Source organism: Epithele typhae, assembly GCF_022376455.1.
Source record: "Epithele typhae strain CBS 203.58 chromosome Unknown BXZ73scaffold_63, whole genome shotgun sequence".
Classification (NCBI taxonomy): domain Eukaryota; kingdom Fungi; phylum Basidiomycota; class Agaricomycetes; order Polyporales; family Epitheliaceae; genus Epithele; species Epithele typhae.
The window spans coordinates 78,927-97,059 of NW_025954254.1; the positions used below are offsets into that span (position 1 = coordinate 78,927).

The window sequence follows — 18,133 nt, forward strand, 5'->3', positions numbered from 1 at the left end:
TCTTCGAACGTGTGCCTGTCGCGCTCGTGTTGAGCTTCCGCGCCCGCGCCTGCGGAGGGCCTCACCAAGTGTAGGTCTGCGTTCATAGAGGCGGGGGTTGGGATGATGACGGCTGTGTTCAAGCTGTGGGGGAGGCGTCGACGCCGAGGCCCTCCTCGGGCTCGCGGTGATACGAGCAGCATATGCGACTATCCAGATGGGTCTTGTCTCAACGCACATCCCGATAATGGAGATTAACACGCATTCGAATAGAGGCTAGGACAGTTTGCCGTCAGGTGTACAAGGCACTAACGCCTTATCCACATCGACCATAGAGCTGTACACGCACCGCACTCATATAGTATGGGACATGACGGAGACACTCATCCAAAAACGCTGTCCATTACACACCAGTACAACACCGCAGAGTCCACGCTCCAGTCCGCGGACACCGGCGCCCTCACCACCGCCGCAGGAGCACCGAGCCCGTGAGTGCCGCGCACGCGAGCATCGACAGCGACGCGGGCAGCGTCTGCAGCGCTCCACTCTGTCCGGGCACGGGCAGGAAGTGCTTCGAGTCCGCCGCCTGCTCCGCCGCCGAATCCTGCGCGACGGGAGGAGATGCGTGCATCAGTCTGCAGACACGAGAGGCGGAGTTGGGACGGAGACGCACCTTGAACGCGACGAGTCCGACGATGACGCCGGCGGCGAAGAAGGCGATGGCGATGAGGAGCCAGAGGACGCCCCATGCTGTGGATGCATGTGTGAGTCTCAGCGTAACGCCCGCTGCGTGCGGACTGGAGGCTCACCTTGCGACGGGCAGCAGCCGCAGATATCAGAGAAGGCGGAGGCGTCGGAACCGTTGACCTTCCGCGCGATGGTGTCGTCTGGAGGAGGTGGCCCGTTCGGTGGCTTGGACGCGGGAATGAAAGGATTTGTGCTCACCGATGACATCCCAGAGAACGTACATGTCCGACATGACCCCGATGAAGAGAATCTGCAGGGCAACTGAGACTTCCGTCTCCCACGTGCGAGAAACGCGAGGACGTACAAGGTACCGCAACGCAACCCCGTTCGCGATGAACCAAAAGGCCACAATCAAGCCGGCCATGCCCAAGATGAGGATCCATGATCTGTCCGCCGTGGTGCCGACGTCAGCGCTCAGCTCCGCGTCCGTTGCACAGGAGAGACTCACAGCAGGTTCTTGCGCGCCCACCAGAGCGTGAAGATGAAGAACACCGCGAGCACGAGGGACGCGACCTTGCTCGCGTTCGTGTCGAACCCGCACGCGATCAGCGCGGCGCCGATGAGCGACGAACCGAGGTAACCTGCGGGGAGGGTGATCCACGGGATGCCCCCGGACATGCGGGTCGCGCCGCCTTCGTCCGCTGCGCAAAGTGGGGGTGAGCTCGAGCAGTGCGGGAGGGACAAGAGGCGCGAGCAAACGTACGATCGAGCTCTATTGAGTGGATATGCGCGCAGGTGAGCACTGGCGGGGCAGGGCGGGGGTAGTGCGGTCGTGAGCTCGTGAGCGGTCGGCGCGAAGTGCGCGGGGCACTCACCACCAGCGAAGGCATGGCTCATCTACACCCCAACAGCGTTGAGTCCGGAGTGCAATCAGCCAGGGAGAAGGGCAGACGGACCTCATGGAACCCAACGGTCAACAGCCTGCGGAGTCGCATGCGGAGTCAGCCTTCCGCACCCACACCGGCCTCCCGCACCGGCCCCACAAGAATCCCAACCGAAAACTCACTTGAAGGGGTAGACTGGACGCGCACGAGACCAATTAGCACTTCATTCTCCACACAGAAACACAGGACGGAACACTCACTGATAACAGACACGTATGGCACATGCCTGTGCCGCACCAACCCGGCTCAGTCCCCTAGCCCAGTGCCATACGCAAGAAGACGCACCAGAGGATGAGAATGGCGATGATGTACACCCCCGCGACGATCAGCGTGTTCCGCTGCGTCTCGTTCGGGGCGAGCGAGTCCTGCGCGGCGCGCGCAAAGACCGCGAAGGTATGGTCCGGGGCGGGGTATACGGACGGCATAGCGTCGTCGTGCGATCGTGTTCAAGTTCGAGAAGTCGGAGTCAGGCGCGCCGGGTCGTAACAAGCGTGCACAAAGGTTGTGGGTGACGGTGGAGAGAACGGTAGTAGAGAGAGAGGGTTGTCGGGAGGGGCAGAGGGACGGTATTAACAGTGCGGAGCAGGAGCGTCGAGGCCGCTGCGGAGAGGCAGGCAGTACGCCGTGGCGAGGGTCGACGCTCCCTGGGGCGCTGCAACGATTCCGCTTGGCGGGTGCCGTTTTTCCTCACACTCTTCTTCTCTTCCCCGCACCGGTTGTACTGCGCATACGGCGAAGAGACCGCAATGGAAGAACGGTTAGTACGCGTATAACCGTCCTGCTCTCAACCTGTGTTCGGCAAATCCACAGAACTGCACAGAGAGCGTTCAACTTTCAGCGGCTGACGAGCCGTTCGCATGATGTCCGCTCATCGCAGGTCTAAACGCAGCATGGGCACTGGCCGAGACGTCATTATGCACAACATGACTAGAATTGCCGGTGCCAACTAATAATATCCGAGCACACTCGTAGCGGTCAAAGCAAGCCACTCTCCTCTTATGAAACAGTATCACTGAACGTGAAGGTTCGCGAAGCTCAATGGGGCGAATTGCTGTGGAAGTAAGGTCAATTCCGTGGTCTGCACGATTGCAATTCAATGGCACTCACGTAACCGCCGGCCTGGTAGTGCTTGCTGTTACCCTCCACCCAGTGCAGACGGAGCGCGTGCAGGAACGCGGAGAGACCCTAAAGCGAGATATGACTTCAGCATCCTGCTCGCAACGGATACTCAGAAGGATAAACCCACCTCCATGATACAGAGAATACAAATGGTCAGGGATAGCCAGAGCACACCGACAACGACGAGGGCGACGATTCCAATGATGCCGCCCATGCCGAGCACGTTGGCGATCGTCATGTCCCAGAGCACCTCCGACAACTGCGCGTGCGCGAGCGAGAGTGCCCAGAGACGGAGGTAGGACGCGGTATGCGAGACACAACCCAGGCAGAACTCGATCGTGTGAATGATCTGGTGCACGATGATCTCGCTGAAGTCGTGGTGCTCCTGCAGAGAAAGCAGGGTCAAAGCCAAGTCGACGTGGAAGAACGGAAATGCACGCACATGCTCGTCGTCGTCGTTCGCCTCCGCGATTGCGCGGCCATTGCCCTCTTCCTCACCCTCGAGATCGGCGTCCTCGAGTTGGCGAGCACCGTGACCCTCGTCCGCGCCGAGACCAATGTACCCCTGGCCCTGGATCTTCTGCATCTCCTTCCACTGCAGGTACGGTTTCGAGATGAGGAGGATCGGCACGCACACCGCCGCCATCAGGAGCAACACCACCTGAACGAGGCTCTGACCAGGATACAGTTGCGTCGACTCCTCAACGGTGCCCGGAGAGAGAATCATGCCGATGAGCATGTTCAGGAGCGAAGGCGGCTGGGTCGAGGCCTTGGTCCAATCGACGGTCCACTTGTAGATGATGCAAACAACAAGGTAGCCGAAGATGGACTGGAGGAAGATCATCTGTGGGATGAAGTTCGTGTAGATGTCGGACATTTGCTTGAACCTGATGTGGTTCGGCACTTGAAGGCAGAGCGCAAAGGTCATCTGACAATCCCGTTAGCGCGGTAGTCCACAGCAGCGCAGAAGGAGCTCACATGGATGACACCCAGCACAATCGACATCTTCATCTTGTACGAGTTGGTGAACAAGAGCGCATTGTCAGCGCCGTGCCAGGCGGGGTCGAGACCGAAGGGGTAAGTGTGTCCATTGGAGACAGCGGTGATAGGGTCTTCGCCATGCTGCTCCGGCCAATTCCAGCCAGAATGGAAGAGGTGGAGAGACTTGGAGAAAATATCGTTGTAAAGGAACCCGGTGTACATCGAGAAGGCACCCATGAGAAGGATGATGTACCGGCCGCTGTTGCATTATCAGCATCAAAACGTAAAAGAAAAGGCACGAAACGTCGCACAAGAAGAACATGCTGAATATCTGGGAATCTATTGTCAATTCCCCGTCTTAAGAATAGCATAGATGTGAGACGTACTTCGCCCAGGTCGCCCTTGAGTAGCTTCCGTTCGAACAGAATCATGCCAAGCGCAGCAACGAAGGTGATGAAACCGTGGCCAATGTCGCCGAACATGACAGCGAACAAGAAGGGGAAAGTGATGACCGCAAACAGACCGGGGTTGACCTCTTGGTACGTTGCCACACCATACGCATCCATGATAGCCTGGAAGCCTTCCGTGAACTTGTTCGTGCGGTGGAACGTCGGCGGGGTGCGGTTCGTGCGCAGCTCATGGAGAATCGGCGGCACATTGGTCCCAGACTCCTCCTATGATGACGTGTGAGAGGCCATCAGGAGCAATGACAGATGTAAACTTACCGTGGCGTGGCGCAGAGCAAGCTGAATCTGGGCAATGTCCCGAGTGGGGCACCAGCCCTCAGCAATGAGGGTCTTGCGACGGACGTCGTAGTTGAGCAAGTTCAGAGTCTCGTAGATCAACTTTTCTTTCGCCACAACATCCTGCCAACTCGCAACATTGTCCCCGATGCTCATCAGCGCCGTCCTGCGGTTGGCACCGGTGTTGTAGAGGACGATCTGAAGGTCCTCGAGACGACCGGTGACCTCACGCATAGCATCCGCGCGCTTGTCCGCGTTCACGTCGATGGGATAGATGGTCGCGCCCATGGACTCGGCAACCTTGCGGATCTTGGCGAGGAGAAGGTCGCCGTGGGCGAAGATGATGAAGACGTCCTTGCGGGTCTCTTCGCCAGTCGCAGGGTCCACGAACGGCTCCTGAATGTCGATGTAGTTCATGTAGAGGTTGCCACGGAGCACACGCCAAAGCACGCGCTCGAACGTCGACAGACGAGCCCGGTCGATTGTACCAGCAACGAACCTAGTTCATGGGGTCAGGTTCTGATGTACCAGAGGTTCGGGGAGATGGGGACGCACTCGAGATCGAACTGAGCATCACCGGCAGCCGAGTACTGGTGCTCACGGTCGTCGTGCTGAAGCAGTGGCGCGGAGCTGTCATCGTAAGACTGACGAGCCTCCGTCTCGCGAACAGCAGCCTGCAGAGGGTATGGGTATATGCGCAGAACGTTATGAAGTTTATACGCACCCTGTCGAAGAAGACCGCAGTCTCGCGAAGAACGTGACGCGCCTCGACAAGCTCCCGTAGCCGCTCGCTGAGGAGTTGGTAGCTCTCGTTCATCTGCAGCAGACGTGCCTCGTGCTCCGCGAGCTTGACATCGAGTTCGTCAATGGTCTGGGCAGCGCGAGGGCCAACGGTGACGAGAGGGGCGGCGTCATAGAGAGGGCGGATGGGTATAGGCTCCTTCTCCTTCTCGATCTGGCTTGCAAAGAAACGGACGCGGCGGGCCATCTCGTCGATGCGGCGAATCTCACCGACGAAAGAGCGTTGGAAAGGATTGACATCAGGGTTCAACTATAAACCCACATTCAAGTGAGCGACGGATATCTCCAGGAGAAGGCTGCGAAAGCTCACATCTTTAAACTGCACATTACCCAGTTCACCGAGCTCAGCAATAGTGTCATGGGCGACTTCGGTTGGCACAATGAGCTGTACCAAGCTCATGGCCTCGGAATCTACGAGGGCCTAATCAGCTCGGCTCAGCCATTGCAGAATAAGAAGACGTGCGAAATAGAGTGGGATATTCGTCCCCCATCTTGAAAGAGCGAGGGAGGACGGTGGAAAGGTGGGGAAGGGTCGTATTCGGTGCTGAGCTCGACGGGGGCGACGAGCTTGCCCGGCACACTGCCCGTTTCGGATTGTTTGGTCGGCGCAAACAATGACGCTGCCGCGCGGGTACCCACCGGCCCGTCCATGTCCGAGTGACAAAGACGCCGGCCAACTTGGTTTCGATTTGCGAACGAAACTCTTTCATCTGAGTCTTTCAACCTTCTCTCCCTCCTGCATCTCAAACAACACTCTGAGTGCCATATAGCCGTGCTACCAAAAGATATCGCGGAGGGAACGCCGCCGACTCTCCCTCGCCACAGCATCGAAATTCGAATCATCGCACGGTCGCAACAGCCTAGCAACATAAACGGTAAGCTTTGGTCCGATAAGTTGTGCAATGCGCCAGAGGTTGCGTGTTATGTCCAACTGCCCTTCTTTTTCCAATGACTTCTCTTCCGGGCGCCTCGCGCACTGGCTCGAGTTCAGACGAAGAAATACTTACCCCACCCTCAGTTCTCCACCCCCTCACTCGGCCGGGATCATACTACAGTGCGCGCGATCTTCGTCCAAAAAACCATGATGAAATGTTAGATTCGCGCACCCGGGCGCCCTCTGAGCACTGTTGGCGCAGATGACAACTCCTTGATCCTCCCATCCTCCCCGCCAAGTTCGTGGGTGCGGCGGATCGCTTCTTTGCTTTGCGACAGCGTTGCAACACGGTGCCTATCATATCGTGCTGTTCTCCGTCATCAAAAACAGCCCTCAACGTCTGGCCTTGTTCTAGCTGATGTCCCGGCAAAGGTCTGTCAAATTGTTTTCACAATGGCGCCCGCGCTCGTCAAATGACTCATGACATGGTTCTATGTTTTGTGTTTGACAAACTTCCTGGGATCCCTTCCCTGCAAATTGCGCGTTGATTGATTGGGGTCTTTATCGCAGCCTATGGGAGAACGCGTTAGCTTTTCCTCCGTGCGTAGTACCCTAGCGTTGCGGAAAGCCACGACACCGATGAAAACCTGACATTTTTCGCCCGAAGCTCATCTGAACTCAATCCGAGGAAGAAAATCTGCGGTGAAGCTTCTATCCATGGAATGTACCACCGACCTGTTTTCTCGGCCAAGCTCGCCGGGTGCTCAACGGTACCTCGTTCTCAGCTCTTGATACCCCATAGCGAGCTGCGCAGTCATTTAGAGCTTTTGCGGAACGCGGTAAGCCCTTCCTAATGGTCTGGACCCTCCACCTCCACGATGATTTAACGCATGATTTGAGGCAGTGACAGGATCCGTAATCATTCACAGCTTTGTTCGTGGCGATACGATGCACGACGTTGCGCCCTCACGTGGGGAGTGCTTGTAACCCGCCGCGGCTCAACAGTGCTGCGGGCGGTCGGCCCTCAGGTGCTGTGCGCGGTACGAATTTGGATTTGCCACGCGCTGTGGCCGTACTCCGAACCTCGAACTTCACGCCCCCGGGGACATGGCACGCTGTTACGGCAGTCGCCCGCAACGTCGCCTCAACCGCCCCCATCGCGGTGAGCGCCGACGCGCCGACGACGAGGGCGCATCGACTTCAGAGCAACTCATCCGAATCGGACGACAAGGGCGGTAGGATGCGTCAATGGCAGCATGGAGCCTCGAGGTCGACATTGACTGGTATCGACCGGGGAAGTCAGCGCTTCGACGCGCTCACGCGTATGCTTCTTCGAGGTGTTCCCAGTCGTTCACTTCAACCCACCGTTGGCTCATAGAACGGTCCATCACAGATTCACACCGTCCCGCTCTCCTCCTTCTTGTCCACGTCGCCGCCCCGTGATCGAATCCGCCTACACTATCTCCCGCAGCGCCCGCCGCCCTCGCGCCCTTCCTTCGGCGGGACCAGTGACCCCGACCTTCGAGCCCTGTCCCACGAGGCCAGCGCGCGCACCCGTGCCAGCCTCCCCGCGCGCACAGCGATCGGCACGCATGGGCCCCCGAGCTCGGCACGTCGTCCGTGCAGCCCGAGCCCTCAAGATCTCACGTTTGAGTCGGGCGGCGAGCGCCGTTTCCCTGGCGTCCTGTTCCGCGAGGCGCGGATCCCGTCGGTGGGCGGGACGGGCGGCCCGGCGACAATGCCAATTCCTCGCCGTTTCGCGCGGGCTCGAGGTTCAACGTTCAACCTCCCGAGCGCAAGCGTCCCTTTCGCTCAAGCCTCAGGGGCGTCGGGAAACTGCTTCTGGGGCGTTTACATGTGAGTAGACCATCCGATTCCGAGCCTTGCATCTTCTGTGTGCACGACAGTCGCCTGAGGGATCTGTTGCATCTATGGCACAGAATTCGGAGTGCACAGCGCCGCGTCCGCGCATCGCGCGCACGCCTCGAGCACCCAACCGACACCCCCGACGGGTCGGAGATGGCATCGAACGCTAGCGCGGTCTTGGCCTCCACGTGCGTGTGCGTGCGCACACTCAAAATGGATGATTTTCGCCTCGACGGCCGCCCGTCCATCTGGCGCGGGCATGCTGGCAGATGCTGGCGAAGCTAGAGCTGCGAGCAGCAACCAGGATCTCGGATATTTTCGTGCGCGCGGCGCGGTGGGGCCCACGGACGACGCAGATCGGCGCACGAGGCCCATCGAGATCGAGCGGGATCCTAGTTGCGCGCGCGCGCTCACGGCACCCGTACTTGCTTGATACCGATCGATTCGTCCCGCGCGCTCCACCGCGCTCGCATATGTACATACTCGACTGTCGTCGGTAAACTGCGTCGCGCAGCCCAAGTAAGTAAGTACCCACCATCTCGAACATCTGGCGAAGGGACGCAGGCATCTGATTTGTCGAAGTCGGAGGGTGAAGGCGCCGAAGCATTGATCAATCTATCTGCCGCTGGAGCAATGTCGAGCAGTGTCGAGTCCCCCTCCAAAGTTTCGGGACATCGCAGCACCGCAGACATGTGACGAGTGGCTGCGCCGGCCGTCTTCGCGCGCGCAAATTCAAGCTGTGCGCGCGCCGCCGCCGACCCGTCTGAACCGTTGGTCCCCCAGCGGTGAATATTTGAATGATACACACATATTATAAGTACGGGCGGTCGATCGAATCCAGGCGCCGAGCGATCGACTCGCGCGTCCTCGTTCAACTGTCGACACGCCCGGATCGGACCTGAGTCAGCGAGCGAGGCCTGCGGACCAGCCGCCCACCTCAGCCGAACCAAACGTCAACACTGCAGTCAGCACTGCACTGGCGATGACCGACCCGGTCCTTCTCATGCTTTGCACGTCATGGATCCAGGATCACACACCGAAGCGACCGGAACGCATCGGCGGCTCGGTTTGACTCACCGCGCTCACGCGACTCGACTCAAGGTTCGATTCTCGATTCTGGGGGAACCTGGGGAATTTGAAGCTTGAGGTTCGAATATAGCACCGCTAGAACCTAGGAACGTGGCGTTGGACCGTGGTGTGGAGCTCGGCGGTCTCACCACGATCGGGCCGTGCGTCGGAGGGTCGTGCCTAGTGCTAAGTAGCCGACACATGAATTAAGGCGACCCACTGTGTACCGCCGGGCCAAGGCAACGTGCCAGTACCCACCGATGGTCCGGTCGTCAGGGCTCACCGCGGGGCGCGCGCGTTGCGTCGAGGGGCCGTTGACGTCGGTGTTCGGACAAACGGATGAGACGGGGAGCCATGCGAGGGCGATAGTAATATAGCGAATAAAGTCTGCGTGCGTGGTGGTGGTGGTGGTAGTACTATACACAATGCACCTAATGTGCGCTACGTGGGGGAGGCGATGCGGTGGGCGGCGGGACAAATGCAAGACGGGCGTGTAGTGTCGTGGATCGTGGAGGTGGAGGGAAAACCCAGGAAGAGACGAGAGCAAGAGAACATAAAAAAAGCGTGCGCGTGCGAGGACCCGAGGAAATCGAGGGGGAAAATCATTAAATAACGGAGGCGAGCACGGCTTGTCGTGCCAGCAACCGGTCGTCCTGCACCTTCGCAGCATGGTGATCTGGTGGAACGGAAGGACGCGTCAGCCAACGAGACCCCGAGCGAGCGAGCGAGCGAGAGGAAACACACGCACTCGCGACGGGGAAGACGAGCCCGAGGCGCCCCATCGCCTCCACGATCACGTCCAGCTGCCGCTCGATGAGCGCGACCCGCGCCGGCTCCGCGCCGGGGTGCGCCGCGAGCATCTGCACGTACACCTCCGCCGCGGTGCGCCAGCACGTGCTCAGCCCGGGGCACGCGTGCTCGTACTCGCCCTCGCGCAGGGTCTGGATGATGTTCACGATCGAGTTCGCCGCCCAGACGCACTTCTGGTACGCGTCCCCGGAGCGCTCGAGCCCGTCGCGGTAGAGGTGGATCGCGGACGCGTGCACGAGCGACTTCATGGACGCCATCGTCGTCGGCCCCGACGCTCCGCCGGCGCCGGCGCCGAACCGCGCGCTCGCGCTCGAGAGCGACGCGATCTGCGCGGACAGGTGCTGGATCCGGAGCTCGAGCGTGGCCATGTTCTCGTCCTTGGACGCTGCTGCAGGGGCGGGCGATAGGGCGACCGGGAGCGCATCGGATGGAAGATAGGAGGAGGGCAGGCACACGTCAATGGAGGTTCTCGGGTGACGCGCGCGCTGCGGACGTACAGGACGAGGCGCGGGCGGTCCGCTCGAAGAGCGCTATGGCCTTCACACGCAGGCCGCTGGTCGAATCCGAGCCGGAGAGGTGACTGCCGGGGAACGGCGAAAGCAGCCCGTTCTGCAGCGTCGGCTGTGGGCGATGGCGCGACATGAGCGGCGCGCCAGCGCGCGGGTGTTGAAGCACGCACCTCAGGGTCATTCGGGATCCCCACCGGCCAGCTGGTGTCTATGCGGGACCGAGGGTGGTCGTCGTCTGGAAGCGCGGTCGGCAGACCCGTCGCGACCGCCCAGGTGCGGTCCACGGAGAAGATCTGCCAGAAGGCGGCGACCCGCTCCGCGTACTCCACATCGTCTACCGGCGGGGGTAGAGGAACAGAGGCCTTTAGGGGGACCGGGGCGTCCGGTTGGAAGGCCTGAGGATACTGGTGTCGTGGCGGAATCTGGTGGAGGCCGAGGCCGACCGCGAGGCGAGCAGCGATTGAGGAGTGATAGTAGCCCTCTAGTGTTCGCCCATGCCAGAAGAAGTAGACGGCGAGTAGGCACGATGCTTGAAGAACATGTACGATGCGGTCGGAGTGCTGGAGGCCGTCTGCAATGCCCCTCAGCGAGCGCTTGAGGAAGTGTGGTTCGAGATCGGTATATGACGGTACACGTGAGAAGTAGCAGGCGAGGAGGTAGATGGCGTCAACGAGCGACGGATGGGGTTGGCGGGTGGCGGGGAGGAGGAGGGATGACTTGAAGCGCCCTATATGCACGTCGAAGCCACATTGGTGGCGGTGTGCGAAGAAGATATCGAGGCTGGAGCGAACATGAGTGGGAGGGAACTGAGAAGCGCGGGAGAAAGCGGAGGCTCACAGCAGCTGCTTATCTTCGCAGAAAGAGCTATTTTCCCACCAATTGGGAGAGAATTCCGGGGGAGAATCCAGGGGGCTGGGTGCGCTCGAGCTAGAGGATGGGGGGCAGGACGGAAGAAGATCGGCAACGGACGGACCGAGGTCGAACTCTTCTCCCGTCCAGGTCATACCGCGCAGTGAGGAGGAGGGGTCTTGGAAGCCGGAGAGGAGGATGGTGTCGTCGAGACCGGAGAAGCTGTCGTTGGCGAGGAAAAGGTCGTTGTTGAGCTCGGGTGTGCCGAAATCGTCAAAACCGAAGTCAAAGTCATTGGGTTCTGGGACAGCGGGACATGAGCTCGAGCGCATATAGCTGGCAGGGCGGCACGGAGCGGATGGGTGAGGCAGGTAACAGAAAAGGACGTACGGTGGAGGGAAATACCCTCTGACTGGGAGGAGAGGTCGGAGGGGGAGGATGCGGAGTCGGGAGACTGCTCGGCCTCGAGCTCGCGGAGTCGTGCTTCGAGCTTGGTGATTTTGGCTTGGAGGAGTTGGGTGCGGGAGGTGCGCTTCTTCTCATAGTACTCGCAGTCGGTGCCGCGGTTTGCCTTGCTGCATTGGGTACAGACCGGACGGGCGCCATCACATTTCTGCGGAGCGGGGAATGTCAGACAGTGGTGATCAGTGGCTGGGCACGCGCGGGGTGGCGGAGCGGGGGTGGGGAGTGGGACGGACCATTTTGCGCTTGCGGCAAGAGAGGCAGGCCATGCCGCGCTGGAGAGCAGAGGGGGCCTTCATGGTGGAGGAGGGGGAGCAGCAGAGAGGGAGGGAGCCGGGAGGCAGCTGCGAGATCGGAGTGGGGGAGGTGTTCTCTGGGCGCACCAGCTCAGCGTTAATCTATGTCCGAGCGAGCAGGCGCCCGATCCCAGCGCCGCGGGCGTCGGCGAATGGGCCTAGGCGCCAATCTGGATGGGCGCGTCAGCCGATCGGATCTCTGGCGCCAGCACTGCTTGCACCGCCGGCCCTGGCCAACTCTCTCTGCGATCGGCGCTCAGATAGCTCGGCCAAGACGCTCGCCCTCCCTCCCGCCCTCCTTCAGGGCAAGCATCCCATCCCGTCCATCCCCGCCGGCACTCTGCGGCCCGCCAAGCTCCCTCCCCTCGCTCTGCCTCAGTCGGTGGGCGTGCGCTGCCCACAGACACTCGTGCTCCTCCTCGCAGGATTTTACCGAGAACACAGCCGCCGCCCGAGATCTGTCAGAGCATGCCTGCTCATCCACCCCCTCTCCGTGCAACTCGCACTTTCAGGCCCCGCAATCTTCCGTCCGTGATAATACACCGCGGGCCTCGCAAGTGCGCCGCTGCTGCAGTGAGCTCACCGAAGCTTCTCCCGCTGCTGTCGTCAAATTGCCCGGCAACCGGCTTTCGTCGGGACCCGGCTCGCCCGCTCGGAGCTGTGCCCCCGCCGCCCCCATCCGAGGCCCGCTGCCGTCCGCTTCCGTGGGCGGGTTGCCAAAGCACCGTCGCGAGTCGTCGCAGCTTTACACATTGACCATGAGAGATACGCCGAGGTGCTCGTTCATGCCAATCGCGATGCCGCAGCGAGCGTGGGCACGAGCCTTTACGTACCTCCCTCGCCCCGCAGACGCGCGTTTGCAGTAGAACGCGCAGCGTACGCTGTGTTCTCTGCGTACGGCAAGCGCGCCCCCACCGTGCTCCTCCCGACGGGCTCTATTACGCGCGAATGACATTGACCATGGGCCTCACGAATGCGTCGGCCGTATCGCGCGTGCGCGATGGGGGCCGGGATGTCGGCATCCCATGATGTATATGTACGACTACGCACGCCTCAAACGCCCACCGCGCCCTCGAAGCCTCGCGCAAGCGCGGGCGAAAAGCCTTGAAGCCCGAGTTTGACGTCCAGGAAGCCGGCGCGATTCCCCGACTTCTCCCGAAGGGTCGGCGAGAAGACGGGTGCGCGGGTGGACGCGCGCGGGAGTGCGAAGCAGCCGATCGGGCTCTTGGTGCGTGCCCTACCAGTCTAGGGGGTGCTCGTTCTGAACGCCGAACGAGGTTTCACGGCGGCGCCCGTTCGGCCGCAGGCCTGAAATTCGACGACCCGACTTTGGTTATCGGGTCCGGAAAAGACCATATGGGCACGTCCATACGTGCGTGCGTGCGTGCACGATGTCGAACGAGTTCGGACGCGGGCCACCACTGCGCACAACTCCGCGGCCCCACTCGAACGGTCGTGCGCGGACGACTGACAGGAGCTTTCAGACCGGGCGCGCCTCACGTCGATCCTCGCCTTCCAGCCCGCGTCGGCGCTGCTTCGCCACCCACGACCGCGGCCGCTCCCCCCACCCAACGTTCGCGCGCGCTCGCACACCACACTATCCCCTGCCGTGCGCCGCGCTTCTCCCGCGCCGACTGCGCGGCGGCACCTCCAAGCAGCTCTCTCTCTCAGACTCTTCACCGTCCAGAACTCAGAAGTCCGGAACGCCAAACGCCACCGACTCGTGCAAGTCCCCGTGCGCGACGTTCCACGCGGCGCGCGCGCGCGCGCAGTTATCAGTCTTTACTTATCTCGGTGGACTCCTCCTCGAGGTAGGAGTGGCCCGTGGCCCGGACTCAGTCTCCAAAGCGCTCTGAGCGTGAACGTTTCAACTACGTGGTCCGTTCGCCTCGGAGGACGCACGGCGACGATCGCGCGCCTCCGGCGATTGACGTGTCATGTGCACCATGGAGGTTCCAAGCCCGCGTTCTGCAGTCGAGCAATTGACGCACTGGAACTTCTGCTCAGATCCCGCGCGCGGGTGTGCATGGCCATTGGCCGCCGTCGAGCTCTGAGACTTTTCCCGCCTCGTGACCGCGCAGCCCGAGCCTCGCAGGAGCCCCAAAACCGCCGAGGCCCCACAGGTACTCCGATTCGTCGAGCCTGAAAGGACATGATGTAGTGGCGAACGTTGCGAGAGGGCCGCATGGCGGTAGAGGACGTGCAGGCGCCCGCGAGACACGCGTCGCGCGACTAGCGGCAAGCTGGCGGCGCGGTGAACGAACGGCCACTGCGTGCTCAGATCGCAGGTGTCTGGTCGAGCTCGCGAATGTGCGCAATGTACGCTCGATGGTTGACCGGCGGCGAGCGGCGGTCGGGATTGATGAGCGCGGGACGCACCGCGGGAGCCGATGCTTGAACGGGGCACGCGCGGGGGTCGGATGTTTGGGATATGCGACGCATCTATGTGTGGTAGATACTACGGCCACGGGCGCCGCGGGCGACATACAGTAGGAGTGCGCGGGGCAAAAAGTCCGGGCCGGAGGTGGCCTCGTATGTACGGCGGCGGAAGGGTCGTCGGGGGACGGGGATCACGACTGCTTCGTGGCGGAGCTGGTGAGCACGCTCCGGAGGTTCCCCCAGACGACGGAGGGCGACTGCGCGGCGTCGATCGGCTTCCAGATGCCCTTCTGCTTGTAGTAGTCGACGACGGGGCCGGTCTGCTCGTGGAAGACCTTTAGGCGCTTGCGGAGGGCTTCGACGTTGTCGTCCGAGCGTTGGATGAGGGGCTCGCCGGTGATGTCGTCCGTCATAGGCTTTTTCGGAGGGCTGCGCGAAAGGAGAGGGTCATCAGGTAAAGAACCATCGGTAGAGCACGAGACGTACTTGAACTCCTTGTGGTACGAGCGGCCGCTGGCGGGGTGGATGAGACGGCCGGTGATGCGCGAGATGAGGAGCTGGTCCTCGATCACGAGCTGCACGACCGAATTAAGCTTCTCCTTGCGTTCGAGGAGCATCTCATCGAGCTTCTCCGCCTGCGGGACCGTGCGCGGGAAGCCGTCGAGGACGAAGCTGCAGAAACGCACAACCGCATCAGTGTCTTGCAGAGGATGGAAGGCCGGCCACACGCAGAGCATGCCACGTCACGTGCGTCGCGTCTCGGTCCACCCCCGCGACTGCAGAACATCGAAAGAGCAGCGCGGACACGCATAGACGCGTAATAAAGAGGAAATTTCCGCCCAGAGCGGACGGAAAACGCGAGGGAGACGTGGGGCACGGGGAAGGGGACGAGAACGCGCGACGCACCCGTTCTTGCAGTCCTTGTTGTTCTCGAGCTGGTCCTTGATCATGCCGACGACGATGCCGTCGCCCACGAGCCCGCCGGCGTCCATAATCTTCTTCGCCTCGACGCCGAGCTGCGTCTTGCGCGAGACCTGGTCGCGGAGCAGGTCCCCAGTCGCGATGTGGCAGACGCAGAACGTCTCGCGGATCCGCGGCGCCTGCGTGCCCTTGCCTGCCCGCGCGCGTCGCCGTCAGCACGAAAAAACGAGGGGAGACGTGTGCGCTGTAGAGACGCACCTGCGCCCGGGGGGCCGACGAGGATGGTGCGGAGCTGTTGCGCTGGCGTCTTGGGCACCCCGGCGGCGGCCTTCGCCTTGTCCTCGAGCGACTTGATCTTGTCGTTCAACTGGGAGACGAGAGATTTGAGGTACTCAAGTTCGTCCTGGACGGCCATGGCGAGACGGGTGCGTGTCGAGGGGGGAGAATGGATGCGAGGGGGACCGCCGGCAAGGTCGATGACGAGGCGGGCAGGTTGCTGGTCGTGGCACTTTCACGCCCCAGCGCGGCCGGGCGTCCCGGCATTCTCCGTCCAATGAGGTGAGGCTCACGTGACCTACATCCTCTCGCGCCATCGGGATTTGTGGCGGGTTTGCCACGGTCGTCAATGTCCCTGCCGTGAGTGGTCTCTGCTCGCCTCGATGCTCGTCCTCGTCCTGATGTGCTCGCTCAGTTGTTACCTGGCAAGTCTCCTATAGGCTGCCACCCAATCATCGCCCGAAGACTCTCGGAAGCCAGCGGACAGTGACGTTCGAGCGCTACTCACCGGAACACGCACGTAGCCGCAAAAAGCTTGTTGACAATCGTAGGACGAACTACGCCGGTCTTTCCTTAAGGGCTCCAGTCCGGCCACTTGGATCCCGATGAAGACAGATCTGCGACTCTCTCAGCATGGGTAATAAGTTGTTAAGTGGTATGTACTGAATCAAATGCCCGGCTGAATCGGACCTCTAACAGTGTATGCCCTATCCAAAGCGCATTACGACCCCGAATCCGACACCCTTGCCCCGGTTTAGAATGCACACAGAACACAAATTCGGCTGGAAGAGCGTCTACATCGGTCCGGTACGAATTTGTTTTTGCCTAGTTCCGAGGGTGCTCCACACACAGCGGCCATTGGATGACGACTAGCGACGGTGTACACATGCACCCGCATAGTGACACCGAGCCGGGAACGCACGCCACCACCACTGGGTGTCTGGTAATAGCGGCCAGTATCCTCGTCGCTAATTTTGAATGGGCTGAGCCCCTCAAAACTCTCGCCTGTTTCCCGCAATTCGTGCGCCATGCACCCGGGTGGTCTTCCGCAGAATTATTTTGCTGTCGAACGGCCATGGAATGGTGTGGGCAAGACCGCAGATGCCAGACGGTCTCCAAGTCGAGGACGCGCGTTGCGTTGCAAACTGTAAGTAGCCGGTGTGAATTCCGTCCGCTTCTGAACTCGTCGCAGCCCAGATCGATCGGCGTGCACAACGTCGCGAGCCTGCCGCGGAGCCTGCCGCGAACCCGTTTGTCCCCACTTCAGCCAGGACTCGCCGACGGCGGGGTGCACCGGCGCGCGAACACCTGCCCCCCGCGGGCCCACCGCGGACTCCGTTCCAATCGAACGCGAGCGGGTGGGTGCGCCTCCGAGGTTCCCGGCAGACGCCTCGCGCGTCCACGCCACGGGCCCAAATGGGGCAGCGGTGCGATTATCGTCGCTGTCGAACAAGGCCCGTCGCCGATCTACAGGCGCGCTTCTCGTAAGCGGCTGGGCACGCTGCGGGGTCGCACGTAATGTGCAGCACCAAAGATCCGACCCCGTCTCTCTGCCGTCGTGGGCTGTCGCTCGCTAGACGGTCGCGGGATCGGGGCCAGCACACGTCCGAGGTGCATTACGGCCTCTCGGAAACGGCCCGCATGGGCACCAGGGTTGTTAGCGCGAGGAACTGGTTCGTGCGTCTACATCTCGTTCCGCCGATGAAATACACTGCGTGTTCGAGCCGTGGGCCCCCGCGGGTTACCGGTGGTGTACTACTAGCGCTTGCTCCAGTGCGAGTGCCACTTGCGCATGATCACCAATCAAATTCCACCTCCGCGGACATCGAGCAAGAACTGCGGACTCCACGTTCTCGAAACGCCAGCCGTTCGGCACCAACAAACAATCCAGGGAGCCTGCTCATGTAAGTTCTTCACGAACCGTTCTTGCCCGCCCGTGTCACAAGTATCAGGCGTCAGATACTTATTCAGGATGACAAAACCACGTTGGTGCTTGGGGATTTGAACCGAAGTACGAACCGTCGCAATGGGTCGTATCATAAACCGAGTCGATGGCAGTGGAGCGAAAGGCGCTTGGAAGGGCTGCGCAAGCGTAGGAGATTCGCGCACGTACTCTTGTGCGGTCTGAATTCCCACCGTCTGGGGTGGTCGACGGAGACGGCGGCGGAGCCGAAGGTTAGATTCGCATCATGCAGGGGGGCGCTCGCAGAGTAGACCTGGTGCTTGGTGATTGCAAGTATGTAACACGGCTCGGGCGGAGGCTTGGCTTGAGAGCACTGACAGATCGCAGACGAGCCGATCGTGTACTAGACAATGGCGTCCTTCTCGGTTAAGTGGGGGAATATAAAACCTCGCAGCGATGCGGTGCTTTGGTCACGCTGCTGCGCGTCCCTTCAAACCTTCAACTATCACTCCCGAAGACGTCCAAGCAGACAGCGTGGGGCGTACTTAACGAGACGAATGAATAACTCCGCAGTCCATACACGCGCTGCCGCTGTAATGCGCATTACCTGCGCATTACCTGTCGTTTTCAAATAGGGTACCGTGGCGCTGAAGCTACAGAAGAAAA

The 18,133-nt window shown here is 61.1% G+C and overlaps 4 protein-coding genes across 4 annotated transcripts; all 4 read right to left on the minus strand.

The window, feature by feature from the left end:
- Positions 1 to 439: 439 nt before the first annotated feature.
- Positions 440 to 2,035, minus strand: BXZ73DRAFT_52924 (peptidase M50B-like-domain-containing protein; the record flags this gene model as incomplete). Its single annotated transcript, XM_048020900.1, has 12 exons — positions 440 to 583; positions 653 to 729; positions 789 to 866; positions 925 to 976; positions 1,031 to 1,112; positions 1,175 to 1,367; positions 1,430 to 1,468; positions 1,542 to 1,563; positions 1,623 to 1,647; positions 1,733 to 1,745; positions 1,811 to 1,836; positions 1,896 to 2,035. 12 exons carry the CDS (start codon positions 2,033 to 2,035, stop codon positions 440 to 442), a joined length of 891 nt encoding a protein of 296 aa, XP_047873881.1.
- A 584-nt stretch (positions 2,036 to 2,619) lies between these two features.
- BXZ73DRAFT_92210 (H+-ATPase subunit) lies at positions 2,620 to 5,745 on the minus strand (the record flags this gene model as incomplete). The annotated part of the gene is made up of 11 exons (XM_048026279.1): positions 2,620 to 2,661; positions 2,718 to 2,795; positions 2,857 to 3,657; positions 3,708 to 3,969; positions 4,022 to 4,041; positions 4,097 to 4,384; positions 4,436 to 4,952; positions 5,009 to 5,127; positions 5,178 to 5,504; positions 5,565 to 5,649; positions 5,714 to 5,745. 11 exons carry the CDS (start codon positions 5,743 to 5,745, stop codon positions 2,620 to 2,622), a joined length of 2,571 nt encoding a protein of 856 aa, XP_047873882.1.
- Positions 5,746 to 9,667: 3,922 nt separating this feature from the next.
- On the minus strand, positions 9,668 to 11,991 carry BXZ73DRAFT_53027 (fungal-specific transcription factor domain-containing protein; the record flags this gene model as incomplete). The annotated part of the gene is made up of 7 exons (XM_048020920.1): positions 9,668 to 9,738; positions 9,811 to 10,260; positions 10,370 to 10,493; positions 10,552 to 11,161; positions 11,219 to 11,566; positions 11,644 to 11,843; positions 11,929 to 11,991. The coding sequence occupies 7 exons, from the start codon at positions 11,989 to 11,991 to the stop codon at positions 9,668 to 9,670; spliced, it is 1,866 nt and encodes a 621-aa protein (XP_047873883.1).
- A 2,567-nt stretch (positions 11,992 to 14,558) lies between these two features.
- On the minus strand, positions 14,559 to 15,703 carry BXZ73DRAFT_53023 (adenylate kinase; the record flags this gene model as incomplete). Its single annotated transcript, XM_048020919.1, has 4 exons — positions 14,559 to 14,796; positions 14,854 to 15,039; positions 15,274 to 15,481; positions 15,547 to 15,703. 4 exons carry the CDS (start codon positions 15,701 to 15,703, stop codon positions 14,559 to 14,561), a joined length of 789 nt encoding a protein of 262 aa, XP_047873884.1.
- Positions 15,704 to 18,133: the final 2,430 nt, after the last annotated feature.